The 20,542-nt window shown below is 27.5% G+C and overlaps 1 protein-coding gene across 1 annotated transcript in view; it reads left to right on the top strand.

Moving 5' to 3' along the window:
- The first annotated feature begins 15,294 nt into the window (after nt 1-15,294).
- LOC113375225 (dopamine receptor 1-like) overlaps nt 15,295-20,542 on the top strand; it is an 8,465-nt gene continuing 3,217 nt past the window's right edge. Inside the window, exons 1-2 of the mRNA XM_026615170.1 lie at nt 15,295-15,449; nt 20,222-20,338. Coding sequence (XP_026470955.1) covers nt 15,381-15,449; nt 20,222-20,338 — 186 coding nt within the window. The 5' untranslated portion in view covers nt 15,295-15,380. The remainder of the gene's footprint in view (nt 15,450-20,221; nt 20,339-20,542) is intronic.

Here is a 20,542-nt window from a genome sequence, read left to right as displayed (position 1 = left end):
AAAATATTCGACCAGTGACATTGTTATTAACCTTCCTAAAATTCCATTTTTATAAATATGACCTAATTCAATATCTATATATATATATATTATATATATATTATATATATCTATATATAGATATATATATATATAATATATGTTTGTTGAAAAAATATGTTTTTCCTAAGAGAAACTTCTAAATAACCAAACAATTTTTAAATTGTTTGAGTCAAAGATGAATTTATTGTACAATTATGACAGCCAGATAATATCGGCAGATAATAGCCTAAAGCACACTCGTAGTTTATTCGGATGTATATTCAGACTTAAAAGTCCGCGGGTAAAAAGAACCATCATCATTATCTCAAAAACGAGCAAAGTATAAAATTTTTAGTACACCTTAATTCATACAACGTCGTTATCAGGAGATAAACGAAAATATATGAATATTTATACCAAAAGTTTTTTTTCGTATCTTTTGGTTTTGAGCTTTTGTATTTAGTTTGTGATACTTGGAAACAATTACAGGTATATGATATTTAATTATTTTGTAAGATGTATTGTTAATTTTAAGTTAGATTCAACAATTTTTTATATAAACTACAAAAGCTCACATGTGAATGGGGTAAAAAGACCAACTATACCTTTATATTGGCAAAGGAGTACACAACAAAAAATAATAAAGCAAATTGTGTTCAAAAAAACAATTTTATATGATTAATTCTTATAAATTGAATTAATAATCATTCTACCTTTCCTGATGAATATTTCTTTCAAAATATCATATCAAAGATTATATACAATAAAATCTTTGTAAAAATGTTCCCATAAAATTTGTGTCTATAAAAATACCTACATTATTTAACCAATGTGAAGTTAAATAATGTAGATATTATTTCAGAAAATTTCTTTAAAATTAAAAAAAGACATAAGATCTGTTTGCTTCGTGACTATCCTTTCTTACTCCGTCTATTGGGCAAAAAGGGACAGGAGACAAATTTTATAAGTGGATTATTACTATTTCGCTATATTCCAATTTTGATTTTAATTTCAGAATTATGGCATATTTATGGTACTTTAATGATAGTGTCTACATTGACATAAGATCTAAAATTGAAGCTATATTTATTATAATTGATAAAAACCCAGTCTGAATTATAACTGCTATAAGAAATGTTGCGTGTTAAATGAAAGAGTGAATATTGTGCATTTTTGCATGATATTCTATTATCAAGTTTATTATTGCATGGGCTAAAATAGCATTAACTATAAGTCTGAAAGGTTCTTGATTTATTTTTATCCGAATCATAAAATATTTTTCGAGTGTTTTTTTTTACTTAAGTCACAAAGTAACAGTTGAAAAGTTCATTGTACCCATTCAATTCTGTTTCTGCGACCGCGTAATAAGAAACAGAAAAGACGTCTCAATCCATCACTCAGTGTCAAGTCATCGTTTAGTCTCAAACACACATTTCTTGTGAAAACTTGAAATTATATTCTGAAAACATACGTATTTATTTATTATTCAATTTTATTGTTATTTGTATGCAACTGGTACAATATTTATAATAATTTATTTAACTTGGTGTTGTTTCTCCTTTTCAATTTGTTACATAGTATCGAATACTGTGGGAGAGACTGGGTATGGTTGTGCCACTTCTTTTTGATCAGCCATAATTTTGTTAATTCACCAGCTAGGAGAAACTTAAATTAAATGGTAATTTGACTATTTGTCTACGAGGAAATATTGAGATACACTCCCTAAATACGATGGATTATATTATTAGTGACAAAATCAAATCATACCAGAAAGGGGCGAGTATCACAGCCGTCCACAGCCTAAGAATAAGTATAAACGCCAAAATGGTTTATAACAACTATAATATTGTAAAAATATCTAACACAACACAACATAATCATTTAAACAAAGCTTATGAAGATAATATAACAAAACATAATTTAAGAAAAATTTAAGTTAAGATAGATTTTTTTTATCCGTTTAATCTTTACGAAAAGAACAAGGCCCATAATAACCATATGTCACAACAGTACCCAATGCACACTTTTGAAGACAAATCAGTATTATATGACTTAGCTAAATTATTTACGCAAAAACTAATTGCTGGTAATTAACTACTAAGGCTCAACTTACAGCAAAATAACAAACTAAGTGATCTATCTGTATACAAGAAGCAGTAATTATCACAAGAAATCAAAAAAAGAAACTTTTTTTGACACTTCTAAAGCAATGCGGTTTACAGATCATGCTAATGTAGGGCGCTGACTCAATGCAATAATGGAAACTTGTTCGAACAAACATACTTAATCTTTCTCGCTTTGAACCCTGTGTCAAAATCAGTATAGTTTAGCTGTTATGACTATTATCCTTGGCACAACCGTACCCAGTATTTCCTATAGTAGAGTAGATAAAAAAAAATTATATACTACCTTAAGAGAGTCAATTGAAACCAGATAGTATTTCAAATGTTAATATAATATGCATTGTACTGATTGCAATGTCAAAATTACTTCGTTACATAATGTCACCATATAAGATGGAATCAGGCTGACTATATATTTGATCTATAATGTCTGAGCGATAAGTAGCTTCAACGCCGCAGGTCGTGAAGATAGCATGTCCTTAACCTTATGAAAACAATGAATACTCCAGCTGATTATAAGCTTACTTTGGTATGATGGCATCTACGAGACGAAATTATATCCGAATTTCTATTAACCGAATAGATAAAATGACAGCAAGAACAAAGTTTCCTTCGTCATGCAAATATGTATTGCGTTCGAAATAATATCTTATGACAAAGATATGCGTTAATGCGGGTTTTCATCTAGTACATTTCTTATAAAAACTAGAGTGAATGACAAGAGTTTCAACTTCATCAAATATAAAAAGTGTTAATATAAGAAAAAAGATAGAAAGTAATCTATATCTGACTCTTATTGAGAAAAAAGTGCCAACAATTCATCGAATAAAAAATTAAATAACTAAAAGGTCGATTTCAAATAAGAATGCAGATAATGGACGATTTACCCGAAAATAGCAAATATATGGTATTGAAAGATTTGTTTTTATTCACTATTATATTTACAACTGTCTAGTTAAAGACATTTAGTAAATTTGTGGAATTCATAATTGTCAGTCGTAAAAGGACATTGTATACTGTAGTGAAATGAACTCAATAGTTGTTTTTTCATTCGTTATAAACAATTCTAACAATATATTAATGATAATAATCAACTTAACTATTAATTAACTTAACTACTTTCCTATAAAATTTTTTTTTATAAATAATAACTAAGTTATTTCAATCTTAATCAGGTAAATTGATGACTTAAATCAAGCGGCGATATTCTCTTCAATCTACGACGATAGTTTTCTGTTATTAAGGAGTTTGTTAGTTATATTAAGGAGATGACAGATGAGCTTGTTTCAATATTTAGGTGCTGTTCTCGTTATTACATCTTTTATGGTAGGTGTGTTCGTGTCGAGATGAATTAGCCAGTTGGAGATATATTTTGGTGCTGCTCAGGCAATTTTCAAAAATTTGTCCTGAAATTTTTGTATTATTTAAAAATCATTGAAAGATTGTAACAGAACATAAAAGTAAAATTGGATTTTTGTTAGGAAAGGAAAATGATTCACAAACAAGGGTAAAAAGAGAGGTAAATTAATTGTGTTGCTATTACACCAAATATCTGCCTTCTAGAAGAGCAGATGAAATAATGAATGAAATTTATATGAATCACAAAATGCAAAATTAATAATGATAAAAAACAGTTTCAACAGATTATTTGTTGGTTTTACACAGTTTGAATCACAAACTCTAGTTTTATCAATAGCTATCAGCTCAGCAATTATTATACAGAAATTAGTACCTACCAATACCGATAATGAATTTAAATATTCTTAATAGTTTTAATAAAACATTGATAGCTAAAGAGAAGGAATTATAACAACCCTGTATAATTTTATTAAATTTAGTAACATGAAATTATAAATGGAGCAAAATAATTGTACAGAATAATTATTGTAATTGAAAATGGCATATGTACCTGTCGACAAAGTCATAATAAAAAATTGAAAAAAAATACATGTTACAAAAAATATTAATTATTTTATAAATTATCGAGTTGTTGTAAAGTTGAATTTGCTTGAATCGAATAAATATCAATTTACACTACAATCAATGACTTCTTTATATAGATAAGTACATCACACTTTGAAAAGTGATATTCCTGATATTATTGAGGTTGAAATTCAATTCAATTGCGAACTGCTGATTTAACATTTATATTTTTCTTTATATTAACCAACAGAGATAAAGTAAAAACTTTGAGATTAATAACTAATACTTATGTAATGGTTTCTCCAAAGAATGATTTATTAAAATTTAAATATAATATATAATATTCTATCATGTTATTTTTATAGGTTCGACCTAGAGAAGGAAACGCTTTACATGCAAAAACGGATCTGCATTAAGATCGAAATTTATAATATATTTTTAAATTAAATTTCGTTTTTTATTATATACGAGCAGAAAATGTCAGGTGCATTAGTACGAAATGCTAAGTTAGATGAAAATCCAATACTGACTTCTTCAACTGCAATTTCGAAACTTTCTCTTGAATAGTTGAGAAGTTTACTTATAGTGAACCATGCAAGTATTTTGAAAACTTTCATTTATTGGCAGGAAACCCAGGATTTGGCATTTGAAATAAATATAATACATCGTATTAGAAACCTCATAATCTAATATGCATCTCGTAAATAATTTTTTTTTTGGTCTAAAAATGACTATATGTGTGATACTATACGTTACACATCCACTTTTATAAGAAAAGATATTTTAAATAATATTATTTTCATTTTTTGTGATTTTATTAACTTGCATTGCTGCAGGAAGATAAAAATGTAATTACTAATATTAATTACACTTTGTTTTGTGTGATTGTAATTTATGGAGCCAATTCTCCGGTAAAATACGTTGTTATGGCAACGCTATGTTATGCTCTTCTATGGTATTTGCTGTGCAGTTAGGCGTTTTAGATGTAAAATCTAACCAAAAAACTCAGAGACTTAAAAAAATGATAACATAAGTGCATTTTTCGGATGTGTTAAACGCCTGACTGCACAGCAAATATTACATAACATTTTGACTGTTCTCATTATATAGAAAGGTTATGACAATGCTATATTATGTTCTATTTTACCAAAGAAAGCGCCCCTATATATAATTATCAAATTTACTTAAATATCAGTTTCAAAGTTCAACAGCATTTTGACGGCAATTTTTAAATAAAAGTAGCTAATCATTTTGCAGAGAAATAAGGCATGTCGTTGCTTATGAGTCATGTAAATATGTATTTATTTTAAATTATGATTATACATAATTACAGATTACAGTTAACCTAAATATAAAACGTGTAACCGTTGTAAAACTTCGTGAATTTTAAAACATATTTGTTTCTTTTGATTAGATCTCGCATAAAATTATAGGAAAATCTAAAGTTTGTGAGACAAATAAGTGTAATATGGAGTGTGTAATATTTTATATAGTTCATACCGACTATTTTGTAAAATTTTATATTATAAAAACTCGCTAGCAAAAAGAATAACAGCCTAATAATAAAATCTATTTCCAAAATTGTCTTTTCTAATTGTCAGTTACAGTTCGGCACAAAGGTCTAAAGAATACTGATTTCTTGGCTAAATAGAATTTATATTTGTTTGCATTACATTGATTCGATTGTACTCGATGGCTGGGCTCTTATAACATAGAATTGAATTTAGTTCCAGTAATATTTCTCGTTTATCTGGTATATAGAAGAATTTACTTATTTTTAGTTAAATCTCTAGTCTTGAATGTTCATTTAATTATTATTAGTATTTTCAAGAGACTTGACCTATATGCCAAGTTACCTTTTTATACATTTTTATCAAATGTGCTTTTAGTTTCATTTATCATAATTAAATATAGAAAATACATTGGTACTAATAACGAAAATCAGTCTTGGTATTAGACGAAACTATTAAAATGTTGCAAATTACTGAGAAAATTATTTTGAAAATTGTGAAAAAGGTGTTAGCAGAAAAACAAAACACACTGAAATATAAAATGCTGAAAGTGCAGATTAAGTGAAATTAGATCGTCGTGAAATTAAAGACACATAATACGAAAAGACCAGCTTTTGCTTCTATCCAAGTAAAAATGGCAGGGGTAACAATAAAAATAAAAATTACCCGAATAAATAATGAGTACCCAACCCAAATAAAAAATTAGACAAATCGTCTAATACTAAGTTTTAGAAGATAAAATATAGAGTAATAAGTTAAAAATTAAAATTTAAACAAGTGTTTCTTAATGTGAAATTAATTATATTTTCAATGTTTTAAATAAAGAGCTCTGATAACATATTTTTGCGTATATTATAAGCCGTGGTTGCACGTAAAGAACGCGCTTACCAACCACTTGTTCCAGGTTCGATCACTACATCGGCCAGCTTTATATCGAGCAATATGATATTAGATTTCTACTTGAGATTATAGATCATAAAAATAATATCAAGTGAAAAGTGCCTTATCATAAGACATTGTAATACAATGTCAAAAAATACCGTTAAAGCAGTAGTTATATTAGATATATCGCAACTAGGAAAGGACAACAAGTGGGTTGTCCTTTAATTTAATCTAGAACTTTATATTTAAAGTATTGAAAATATAATTAAATTTGCACTTGTTTGAAAATCTTGTTTAAATTTTAAAATTTAACTTATTTGTCTATTTTTCATCTTCTAAAACTTAGTATTAATTCATTCATCGTATTTTTGCTACTTATTTATTTGGGTTATTTTTAGTGGGTTGCCTTCCAAAACAGCCGTTGTCTAAAATGAATAAATATCAAATATTAACTATCTTCATAACAGTCAAATCGTAATTTAATCAAATGATGAAAGTTATTAAATAAACTAGTTGGTGTTGGTATTTTGCCTTGAGGCAAGTTACATAAACTTTCCGATATGTGTTAATCCCGATATAATTAATCAACTTAATCAATAAAAACAAAATTAATTTGTGAGCAATTAAAAGTATTCCGAGTGGATTTATTACACATAATTGAAAAACGAGCAAACACGTTGACACGGAGTATTTTCTAAAAGCAAATTTTTGAAAATCAACAATTTTTATAATTGTACCAGTTTCAGTGGGACTTTAATGGTTTAGTATGTTCATTAAAACCAAGTACTCTATCGTTATACCAAGTAAATCGTCTAATTTTAATTTTAACAAACGTCAAACAATCTACTCATTTTCTCAAACTTCGATGAATTTTTAAAATTAAATTACTTGTCGTAAGGTAAGTTTTATAAGACCATGATATATATCGCCAAAAAAAGTTCCATAAACATCGGTTTAATTTTTTTTTTTCAACAGTTAATTACAAGAAAATGGCTTGGTAGATATTCACCTAAAACTAATCAGTCTCATTCCCAACTAATATCTTTCGAATAGCTTTTGATTTTTTTAAATCGATTCGGTAGTATGAACTTAAATGTGGATCGCTGCACAAAACTGAGAAAAGATAATCCTAAAGATAAGATAATAATAAAGCTTTTAAATTTTTGAAATCGGTTCAGACGTTTTTGATCAAACGTCGATGAAAGTTCTAATTTTGACAAATGCGAAAAAAACGATACTAATTTTTGCAAACATTTAGACGAGTTTTTAAAATTAACCGACTTGCCGTAAGGCCGATTAAGTATGATCTATAAGACTATGGTATCTACCATAAAAAAAATTCATAAGAATCGTCGAAAAAACATTTTTTAACACTTTATTACAAGAAAAACTAGTCAGGTCGATTCCCAACCAATATATTTCGAACGGTTTTTGAATTTTCAAAATCGATTCAGAATTGCGGGCTAAAACGTGGACGAAAGATTTTTTACTTTTCTGTGATTTACAAAGAAACGGCTTGGCTGATCGTCGCGCAAAATTAATAAACGCTTGTTCTCATCGAAATACACCGAATAGCTTTAAAATTTTTGAAATCGATCTAGCCGTTTTTAAAAAAACGTCGATTTACGGCAAAAAATCTGTTCACATACACACACATACTTTTTCTAAATTTGGTTCCATTCGATTCAGAATGGCAGAAACGTCGAGAAAACATAAAATTAGCGAGTCGGATTTTTTTATGAAAACATAAACTTCTCCTTCGGGAAGTTGATTAAAGTAAATATATTTATAATTGAAAAAATATATACCTACAACTTGTTGGTATACCTCAATATATGCAAGCTTATACTAAAAGTAAATCTATTGACTCAAGTAATGATTTGTGTTACAAGATACTATCTCATTCGGACGCATGTCGTTGTTTAATAGAGATATCTATTATCCAATATGTGTAAAGAAATATTAGTCGGTATGTAAAAACAAAAATTTGAATATTTATCAAACGTCTATTTTACTAAATTCCGCATGGCAGACTAATTGAGCGTTACGCTCCATCTCTATTGAAACAAACGCTTGTTAATAAAATCACAAGACTAACAAACAACAACGCGCCAGGTGCAGTGTAACCCATTGTGCAAACAGCCAAGAGACATTTCCGATTTAGTGGAACAAAGACAAAGCGTGTTTGGAAATTTGTGTTTTCGACAACGATACATGGATACATGCACTCTAACGACAAACCTCGGACAAAATACATCGCTGTCATCTACTATGCAATTGAAACGTGTTGTTTGTTTAATAAAAAAAATATTATTTTATATAGAGCAGATTGGGGCTTCAAAATCCGCGAGTAAAATCCATTATATAAAAAACAAGTAATGTATGATATCTTATATATAAAAATGAATCGCAAAATATGTTGGTGAGCGCATAACTCAACAACGCCTGGACCAATTTGGCCATTTCTTTTTTTAAAACATTTGTTGAAGTCCAAGGATGGTTCTTTGATTTGAGCTTTATTGCTATTATATAAAGTGCATATTCAATTACAAGCACTCACTGTATACTCCTCCTAAACGATTATTCGGATTTTGATGAATCTTTCTGAAGTTTGTTAAGGAAATTTTCTAGGATGTATGTGATTATAAAGTACTGAGATGTATGTGCAAAATTGTGGAAATAAATGAAAAAAAATACAAAAAACTACATGTCATTGTTTGCATTGAAAACAAATGAAAAATTTCATCTGCCAAAAATTTCAATTTACTTATGAACATAGACAATATTAGAATATTTATAATAAATTTATGATTATGAATAAGAAAAATGAAATGTCTACATTATTATTGCCAAAAAGCAGCTGAGATGTGCCAGAAATTAAAATAATATAAAATACAGTTATATGTATGGCAGATTGAATGATACACATATCAACAGGATATGACAAATTAATTCACTTAAAATATGAAATAAAGTATTAATTAGGACCGGTCCTATCTTTAATGCGATGCATGCAAAACATACTAGCGCACGCCTTAGGGGGCGTCAACACAAGATTCGGATAATTTCTTTGCATCTTTTACTAATCTTTCCACAATATTTTTAAAATTCGTAAAATTTCACTTTATAACAACAAATGGGAAAGTAAAGGTGAATACATACAATTCGGCCCCCACGATATCGATTAGGAGAAGTTTAAGATGCAATTTTGGATATCTTAAATAATTTAATTTAAAATTAAATTAATTTAATCCAACATAAAGTACCAGTGTTATATTATGGTTATGGTTATGTTATACCGTTTAAAAGACTTCAATTTCCAATATAGTGTGGGAATTGAGACTCATCATTTTATTTGAAGCAGTTCTACATTTAACATTGCTCATATTATAAATGTTTACGCATTTTGGCGTGAAATGTAATTTAAAAAACAATAATTATTATTTTTAGCTAAACGGTAAATATTAATATATTATATTAAAAAATTATAGACATGGGTACAGGACAACGTCTGTCGGGTCATCTAGTTTCGTAATAAAGTTATATTAAAAAATGCAAAAAAAAATTGTAAATAGCCATGACTTTGAATCGGGCGACCTGCATATCAAGGAATAAAAGACCACATTATGCAATTTTTAACGATAGTATTTTTTCCTGTTAGTTTGTTTCATTTTGAGCTTTATTATGTAGTTTACGATACCTGAATATAATTTCTAACGCGGTTTAGGAATTGAGACCATACCCCTATCATAACACGGTACTCTCGGGTTGCTAAATCACGGTTTGAATATTGAGAAAAACTTTGATGAAATAGGAAATATTGTAAAACCTATAAAAATCAAACTTTATCTAATATAAACTTAGTATTGTCACTGTTCAATATATAAAATAGCTCAATAAATGTGATGAAACTAGTGCAAAAGATAAGTAATTTCATATTTATTATTCAAGCGCGTACGTTCTATCGAAAAAATATTCTAGGATTATCCGAATAATATATTTCATATTCCTTATGGAAAGATTCTTTAAATAAAATAAGCATAAAAGTTTAATAAAGCTAACTTTGTATCTGTTAAATATATAAATATCATTATGCTAAAAGCAAGTAATCGCAAATATATATTTTTCGCAAAAAAATAATGCTCGAATCTGGAGGTAGTACAGAAAACTACTCACAAAGAGGACAAGGACATCTTGCTTAAAACGGACGCATTGGACTGCTTGCTTGTTAGTTATCACGAACAAATATCATATAATTTATGTGTTGTGTATTACTTCTTAAAGAAGTTGATAAATATAACAATATTTATTATATAATCATGATATGTAGCATGTTTTTTTGAATCCTTAGAACATAACCTCTCTTTTGTACCGTATAACGTGGATTTGCATAACACGCTAGTTTGTATACGTTATTTAATTTATTATTAGTTGTTTTGTTATTTTTAAGTGAGTTTAAATAGTTTTATTTAATTAATGTCTCTAGGATAACTTATATGTGGTAAGAGAAATCACCTGAAACTTAACACTGGCAAGATATAAACAATATAAAAATAGTTCAAAATGATAACTGAATGAGGAATAAATTAAATTCATAGTTATTTCAACTCTAGTGCAATGTATAAAAAATAATCTGTTACCAATTATAACTCAGCGTGCATCAATTTTTGAATAAGTATATAATTTATATAATAGTATATTTTTTAAAATATTTTATATTTTATAGATAATAGATATTTCTGAAAGATCAATACATTTAGAAATGTCCAAAAATCTCTTTTAAATTCATGTTAATATATACACACATATATATATATATATATATAAAATTAGTTATTTATGTTATTAGTTAATTATGATTTAGAAAATTAATTACTTAAAATGAATAGCGGTAAACAAAGAATACAAACAAGAGTTTATTTATTATCTATATGTATTTATTTAGTTTGTAGTTCAGTTGAAACTTCATCATGTTCTATTTTGTTTGTTTACTTAGTTCATTCTTATATAACATGAAAGCATGATAAGGAAAAATTGCTGTCATGTATGTTTTACTCAACTTATCAATAAATTTTATCATGCGTTATTGACAACTGGGTGGACTCATTTTCGTTGGACGCATCCATTTGTTATAAGCGTGTGAATAGTGTAAATAGTTCTTTTGTATTGTGTTTATTTGACTTATTTATTTAAATTTTCTTTGGTTGCAAAAAATAATTTTGATTGTATTTCAAATATAACTTTTAAATAACTTGTTTTGGAATAAATTTAGTCATTCATATCTGATATAGATACATTTTTATGTATATATATATATATATATATATGTGTGTGTGTGTGTGTGTGTGTGTGTTTTTGTTACTATAACAGTCAATTGACATACGTATTGGCATACTTTGGTCTTAATCTTAATGTTAATAATTATAGTTATGTATGTACACTACAAGGGGAGAAAGGCTATATATAATAGATAATCTGACTTTTAGCTGAACCTGGATCATCTGGCATGACATACATTCTGGGATCCGTAGGCACTCAGACTTCTAACTCTCATGCCATATAAGGCTGACTATGACTAATTACCAATTGTGACATACACTTTTGTATATGAGGATCCGCTCTTCGAACGGAGTGTGTCTATCTTGTACGGTGGAGCGATCTTGTACATTTATGATCATGTTTGTATATCATCGATATACTGAGTCCCAGAATGTAACTAATGATCCCAACTGTCCTAAAAAATAAAAAAAAACTTTCTCACGTTGTTTGCAAAATATGGGCCTTTAAGTGAAACCTAGAGCTTTGGTAAAATTATGATCATTTCTAGGTTATTGTGGTTAATTTTTATTAATTTTGTTCATTTAAACTTTGGAACTATAACCGTAAATAACAGTTTCAGGACTACGATAAAAATAATAGTACAATTGCCTTAAGTTTTCAAAAATTAAGACTTTTGTTGAACTATGAAATTAATTTTTTTTAAAATTGGTCGACTATGATATGTCATCGTTTAACATGTCATCATAAGTGTGTTGGCAAGATTTACCAAGATTTAGCGCATTTAATCAGGATTGTAAAATCCTAATTATTATATTAGGTATATATAATATTATACCTATTATTATTGAAAAATTTCGAGTAAACTGCTAACGTATTTCGCTCACATTTAGTTCAAGTGTTTCTCTCTCGCACATGATGCAAGCGCGTATGACAAACATTTGAACTAATTGTGAGTAAAATGCACTAGCAAAAATCATGTAATTTTTAGATTTTTAACTTCCCGTAGGGTAGTTATAGTAATGGGTCAAAAATCGAAAATGAAAATTTTTGCAAATCTTCACGTTTTGAAGGTTTCTGAACATTTTGACCTCAGATAAAATGGATGTGTGTGTGTGTGTTTTGTATGTCCGCATTTTTTGTCCACGTTTTCGGGCGCACGGATCAACCGATTTGAATGGTTCAAAAAACATTTAATTCCTATTGATAGGGAGATGTGCTGATTAATTTTTGGCAAAGGCAGGTCCAGCCGTTACGGAGATACGGAGCATAGAGTGCACAAAATACAAAACGATTTGAATTATCTAAAAACATTCAATTTGTAATGATTGGAAGAAGAAGTGATTAGTTTTTGGCAAAAACAGGTCCAGCCATTTCGAAGACACAGAGCTAATTGTGCAATTAATCTGTTTTCATATTTGTTGATTTTAGTATGCGATCGCGCACTCCTTTTGTTTACATTTTAATAATACCCATCCTGTTCTCCATCTAGATACTTGTTTAGAATATTTCTGTAGAAGTGTCACATGTTTTTTAGTACTGAGTCAAGCATTGCAAGGAATAGTTGGTGTTTTTTGTATATCAAAAATTAAATGCAAATTAAATAAAATATTAAATAAGGTGTAGTATACAAGTAACTGTTTTTGATATTACACTGAAGATGATGCATACCATAGTCTCGAAACGTATGTAATTATTAAATAAAGTGTGTGTTAAAAATCTGAGTGCTGCATTGTTCATATTTAACATTTAATATTCTTTCTACTCATATCACAAAATTCTATTATATATATATATATATATATATATATATATATATATATATATATATATATCTTATATATAAAAATGGCTCTCGATCAAATGATTCGGTAAAACTCGAAAATGGCTAAACCCGTTTGGCCAATCGTAGTCTTGAAAAATTTGTGCCAATCCAGAGATGGTCAGAAAGGTGAGATATTATTCCAAAATCGCGTAGAAACTTTACATTTTTAATTTAAAAATTTGTGTAGAAGCGTAATTTAAATAAAACAGTGGACGGTGGCTAATACGTGAAATGTCAAACATTTTTGACAGATGATGTTCAATTACATTTAATAGGATGTCTTACGTGAATATTATTTAATTATGATTAAATTGTAGTAAGTAGTTCTGTTTGTAGCTTTATTTATATACAAAAACGTTAGTAAACGGGTCGCAAGTGTTACTAGAGACTCAAAATATCAACTTTTTTGAAATGTTAATATGAAAATGCACTTTTTCGCATATTTTGCTCAAACACGAGGCTCTGAAAGATCTCATTTGTATAATTATATACTCATTGGTATTTATAAAACATTTTCTAGTTTATATTATTTTTTATTTGCGTTATTTAAATTCAGAACCTAAAGGGACATTTTGTCGAATAACATTTTCCCAGTTATAATTTCCCAGAATTTATCGAAGAATAGATAGCAATATATGAAGGTCCGGTGTTAAAAAGGTCCATCAACAATGTGTCAAAAACCAGTAAAGTTAATCATTGTTTAACAACAATATTTGAAAGTAGAGGGAAAAAGATGTATAACCTGCTGCAACCTTGATTTGAAAACTTTGCTATCGGGAGATAAACGGTAATCTTTGAAAATCCATAATAAAAGTATTTTCTTCTGTTGGTAGTTTTTTAGCATTAGTTAAAAATGTAATTATTTTATAAAATACCTTTAAAATTATAATAAGACTTTAAACCTGTTTACCACCTGGCCGTTCCAAGTTACCCCGCCTATAGGGTAAAAAGGTCTAGATAACAAATTTTTGAAAGACATAAAAAAAGCACATTTGTACAATGATGAATTAGAAGGCAGTTTACTGAACGTAGTCAGATAATTGTTCATTTGAAATTTGTTATTTATTATGATATGATTGTTATGGTTTTCACAATATAGTTTATATTTACTCAAAGTCAAATTGGACCTTTATGCCTCGCCCTGCTCTACATATATATACTTTTTATTAAATTTACTTTAATTCATCGAATGTTACTTGAAACTTTTTAGGAAGCAAGTCAAAGAAGAAATACTCAATTCATTTTCTATCTCTTCTCGCAAAAATTTGAAAATTTTGTATAAGCTCGGTAGTATTATTTACAATTATACACAAAATCCAGAATCTAAAAAGAATCTGAAGAACTTGAAACGTAATTAATAAGTCGAAAGACCAAAAAGACTTGGATGGATTATACTATGTTTTCTATAGAAAGTGTATAAATCTTCCAGTTTGATTGTATTGACAAACTAATGGGATTTATTGTTTTTATAATACTTTATTGTATATAGCATTGAAGCAACACATCCTTATACACTTAAAGTATTAATATTTTTGATTCTCTAGAAATTGTTTAGAATATATCTGGCTTAGCAAAACAATGTTTGCCGGGTATGCTAGTATATATATACAGATTTATACGTGTGTATAAATGTATAAATCGGTAGAAAATAACTGATCTTTTTGTAATTAATTTGCAGGTATCTACTGCCGACTGTATTGCTATGCTCAAAAGCACGTGAAAAATATTCGCGCAGTGACTCGCACCGCCGAACAGAAGGATGACGAGACCACGCGCTGTCCCGCCGTTCGCTGCAAACACAAGCACAAAGTCAACCAAATGTCGACGAGCAACCACCAGCACAGGTCCCATCATCACAGCAGCCCATACCACGTTAGCGATCACAAGGTGGGCGCCCTGATTGTTGCAATCCTACTATTGCATCCGAATTGCTTACTCACGGATTAATTGTAATCGTATATTGATGGACGTCTCTAGAACGTGAGCTCAATCATGTTCGCCAACATAGGGATTTAGATAAAGATGAGGAATGTGTATAGTATGATAAAAAAGCTAGATCCTTCTTATTAGCCACATTTGGTTTGGAGATAAATTGCAGAAATATTAATTATTATTCAAGAATAAAGTTACTTCTTATTAAATTCCCGTAGAAGTTTATGTTTTCATCAGAAAATCCGACTCGCTAGTTTTATGTTTTCTCGACGTTTCAAGCCTTTCTGAGTCGAATGAGACCAATTTGGAAAAAGTATGTGTATGTGTGTGAACAGATTTTTATTTTAATTTCATCGAATTAAAAATTTTTGATAGTAACGTAATTTAATTTTAATATTATTTCTTAGTTAAAATAATTTTATTCTTTAATTTAAAAAATAGTGTTTAGAATAAGGTAACTTAATTAGGTAACTTGTATCATATAAAAGTCCAAAAACTCTATAAACAATATTTTTTTTAATATACTACAGCTTGAATAATATATATATATATATATATATATATATATATATATATATATATATATATATATATATATATTATTATTATTTTTTATTATTATTATTATTAATATACTACAGCTTGAATAATATATATATAATTCTAGCTGAGAATCTTGACATTAACGGACAAGTTGATGTAATTTACACTGATTTTAGTAAATCTTTTGATAAAATAGATCATAATATACTTCTTACTAAATTATCTAAAATTGGTTTTAATACTTCATTTACTTATTTCTTTAAAAGCTATCTTCAAAATCGTAAACAGTTCGTTTTTCTTAACGGATTTTTGAGTAACTTTGCAACTGTCAGCTCGGGTGTGCCCCAGGGGTTCACCCTTGGTCCTCTTTTATTTAATATTTTTATTAACGATATATCGTGAGTAATTAATTGTCCTCATCTATTGTTTACAGATGATCTCAAGTTATATCTTGAAATAAACTCAATAGATGACTGCCTAGTAATGCAGTTTCAACTAAATTTATATCACTCCTGGTGTGATCAAAATAAACTGGATCTGAATATTTCTAAATGCAAAATTATTAGCTTCACAAACAAACGTGTTCCGACGCATTTTGATTATAAAATTTCTGACACCTACATAGAAAGGTGTGATGAAATATCTGACTTAGGCATTATATTTGATTCTAGTTTGACTTTTACAGATCACATATCTAATATATGTAACAAGGCGCAAAAATCATTAAGAATAATATTAAGAAACTGCAAAAAATTTGAATCTAATATGTCACTAATTAGCATATACTATGCAATTGTGCGTTCAAAGCTGGAGTATGGATCGATCATTTGGTATCCTAACCATTGCAATAATTCAGATGCGATAGAGAAGGTTCAAAAAATTTTTTTTAAAATATCTATATTTTGAAACGCACAAAATTTACCCTGAACGAGATTTCGACCACAATATTTTACTTAATGCATTCTGCGTATCATCCTTGCTACACGTCGTTTCACTGACAGTATTTTTTCTGTTCCTGTATAAACTATGTAATAATGCCATAGATTGTCCTCAAATTTTAGACTAACTATTCTTTAACGTTCCTAGACTCTCATCACGAACTCAAATGTTTTTCAAATATCCTACTCCTAAGACTAATGCTCTATTAAACTCACCTATAGTGCTAATGTCCTCTAATTTCAACTCAATTAATAAAGATATAGATATTCACAATACTTCAGTAAAACAATTAATTACCATCTGTAGAAGTTAATCTTGATATTTTGTCATGAATAAGTTATTTCCATCATATATAATTTTGTGTTACCGTTAAGAATTTGATAGTTTTTTTTATTTTGTGTTACGTATTGTTATGTTACGAATTTATTATGTTATGGTTGGTATATTATATATTTAATATATATTAAATATTAATTTAATGTTATATAATATATAATATTATATATATATATCAATATATATATATATAATGAATTATATATATATAATATATATATATATATATATATATATATGAATACTTAACAGAAAATTTTATAGTTATTGGCACAATATATAAAACATTAATTATTAATTTTGTTTAAGTACGGATTAACTTTCTCTAACAAGGCTACACATTATTCTGAAACATATAAAATGTATGTGCGAATGTTTATAAAAACAATTCATAGAATCTTATAGCAAGGGACAAGGGCAAATTTTATCAATTTGCTTACATTTCAAAAATTTCTGTTTTTCCCTTTAGCCATAAATATACCTATGAATTGGTTTTCAATGTTTGTTTTTTTTTCATAAATTGGTCACCTGATCATTTTTACTTCATAGGTAAAACAGGATAGTCAAGGAGAAAACGATTTATCATTTATTTTTAATTTTAAAAAGGTTTTATGGGCTTTATTTTATTTTGAGATAATGGTGGTGAACCATTTACCTCCAGACTTTTAAGCGTCGCTTTACCTTAATATACGCTACACCATTATTTGATTTTTTTTTTCAAATTTTGTTTAAAATTTCTAAATCAGTTCTAAAAACAAGTTTCCACAATTCTAACGACAAATCTCAAAAAAAATAGTAAATACTTACTCACTTAAATTGAATAAAAGGCTACTTTGTTAACATTATTATGAATGCTATGTGATTTATAGTTAATCCCACGTATAAATTATTTTAGATATACCTATTTATTTCTCACTTTTAGTTCTTTTTTACAAAGACAGATATAATTCAGTTCTATTTTATTTTTATTATTTAAATATGTTTTCTTACTATATTTACTATATGTGTGTGTGTATTGTTGAGTGTATATATATAATATTTAGTATCAATAATAATCACATTTTCACAATGGAAATGTGACAAATGCATGAAAATTTATCAAACTCATAAACATACGAGAAGTATCTGCTTCATTTGAACATGAATTGCTACTCATTAAAAACTTAGCTTTAATATAAATTTTTATCTTCTACTGCAATTACCTAAAGAAGAGCATCGGTTATAATTAGTCTACATTAAAATTTAATTCTTCGGTGCTGAAGCTTGAGAAAAGATAAAAAAATCAGTTTATGAAACATAATTACATCGAAAGTTTTAAAACACAAAAGCTTATTTGTTCTATTACTTGCATTTTATTTGATTTTGAGATTATAAATTTTACTTATTATTTAACAAACAACGAGGATAGTATTTTTTATTAGACAGATTTATATATAAATTTGCGCAATTAAAGTATAACGTTATAATTTTATTGTTAAATAATATTATAACAAATATATTTATAAGGCTGCGCCGAAAACGCTGTTTCTTATATTTTAATTAATATGCACCCTACCGTTTTATTTGCTGTTAAGGTTAATACCATGGTGTTTTATACCTTTTTTACAGAAAATTCTCACCATTTTAACTTAACTATCTTCCTACGGTAAGCATAAATCTTATGTAGATTTAGCACTATTTAATATTGTGAGAAAATCTATTTTTTTGAAATTTATTTTATCAATCACGGCACTTTAATGCAAAAGAAAATTTTTTGATAATATAATCTTCTCCAAACAATCCGAAAAATTGTAGTGTTCATTTTCGTTTCATTTAAATTTATTTTAGAAATAAATATAAAAATCTAATAATAAAAAATATTAACTTATCGGATATTCATTACAATCTGATGTTTATCACTTTTATAAAAAATATAGCATTTACATTTTAACGAATTTTGTTGCTATTTACATTCATATTATGTAGAATATAATTAGCATTCTTATGTTCAGAAATTTTTATATATACCTATATATAAATATATATATATATATATATATATATATCTTAGTTAATAATTTGTGCAATGCTCTTAGCTAGAAATTCAAATATAAAATGCTATTTATTTTCAACGTAATATTTTCTTGCTAATAGCTTATGCATATTTGATATTTTTCTAAATAATTCATAACTCATGCAATGCATTAGTATATATGTATATATGTAATATGTAATAGGCAAAAAGATACACCTTTTCAATTTAAAAGATTTTATGACTATCATAGTAACATTACTTAATCAATGCGATGCCAGCTTAATCAAAGTAGAAATATGTTTTTTTTTTTTTTTTTCCAAAAAATTATCTTTTGGTCTCTTTCTACCCCATGGACAAGACAAAAAGGGATAATCAGGAGGCAAAAAGATACACTTTTTCAATTTAAAAAAGATTTTATTATATGATAGTACCATTACTTAATCAATCAATCAATGCTCTTTAATTGTTAGGTTGAAAGACAAAGTTAAAAATCATAATCTATGTATTTTTAAACATAATAAACAAATAAAAAGAATCAACTCTGACTGTTATCATAAAGCATGTTTTTGTAAGAATTTCTGTTTAATTTATCATAATCAGACACATTGTTTCTTCAAATACAATTATTACAAATTGAGTGAATACACCTTCTGTTTGAAATACATAGTTTGATAGGCACATTTTTTAATAAGATTGCTCTGAATTACTTTTATATGAAACTTTGTCAAAAGAATTTATCATCAGACTTGGAATAGCTATTATTAATTTATGTAAATATGTATATATATATATATAATATATATATATATATATAATTCTGACATAAACATTTTGTAATATTCTGGTGGATCTCATCTATCATCAATTAACGAGAATGCAATGATCTAATTTGTAGGCCGCCATAACAGTGGGTGTGATAATGGGAGTCTTTCTAATATGTTGGGTTCCATTCTTCTGCGTCAACATCGTGGCAGCTTTTTGTAAAACCTGCATACCCGATCTCACATTTAAGGTAAGTAAACTTTATATTTATTTATGCCATTAGCGAACTCGTTATGAATAAATTAGTGATTTTTAAGTGATGCGATTTTTTATATTATGACTCCATTTTATTTTGATATTAGCAAGTTGAATTTTTTTAATAAGCCTGACATAAATTATTAAATATTTTATGTTGACTTAATTATTTTAATTTAATACTGTATTAAGAAGACGT

The sequence above is a fragment of the Ctenocephalides felis genome, unplaced genomic scaffold, assembly GCF_003426905.1.
Source record: "Ctenocephalides felis isolate EL2017-DRISC unplaced genomic scaffold, ASM342690v1 CF-g0.4_SCAFFOLD_01886, whole genome shotgun sequence".
NCBI classification, from domain to species: Eukaryota; Metazoa; Arthropoda; class Insecta; order Siphonaptera; family Pulicidae; genus Ctenocephalides; species Ctenocephalides felis.
The sequence above is the reverse complement of the archived record's forward strand: the minus strand, read 5'-3'. Positions and strand labels throughout refer to the sequence as shown.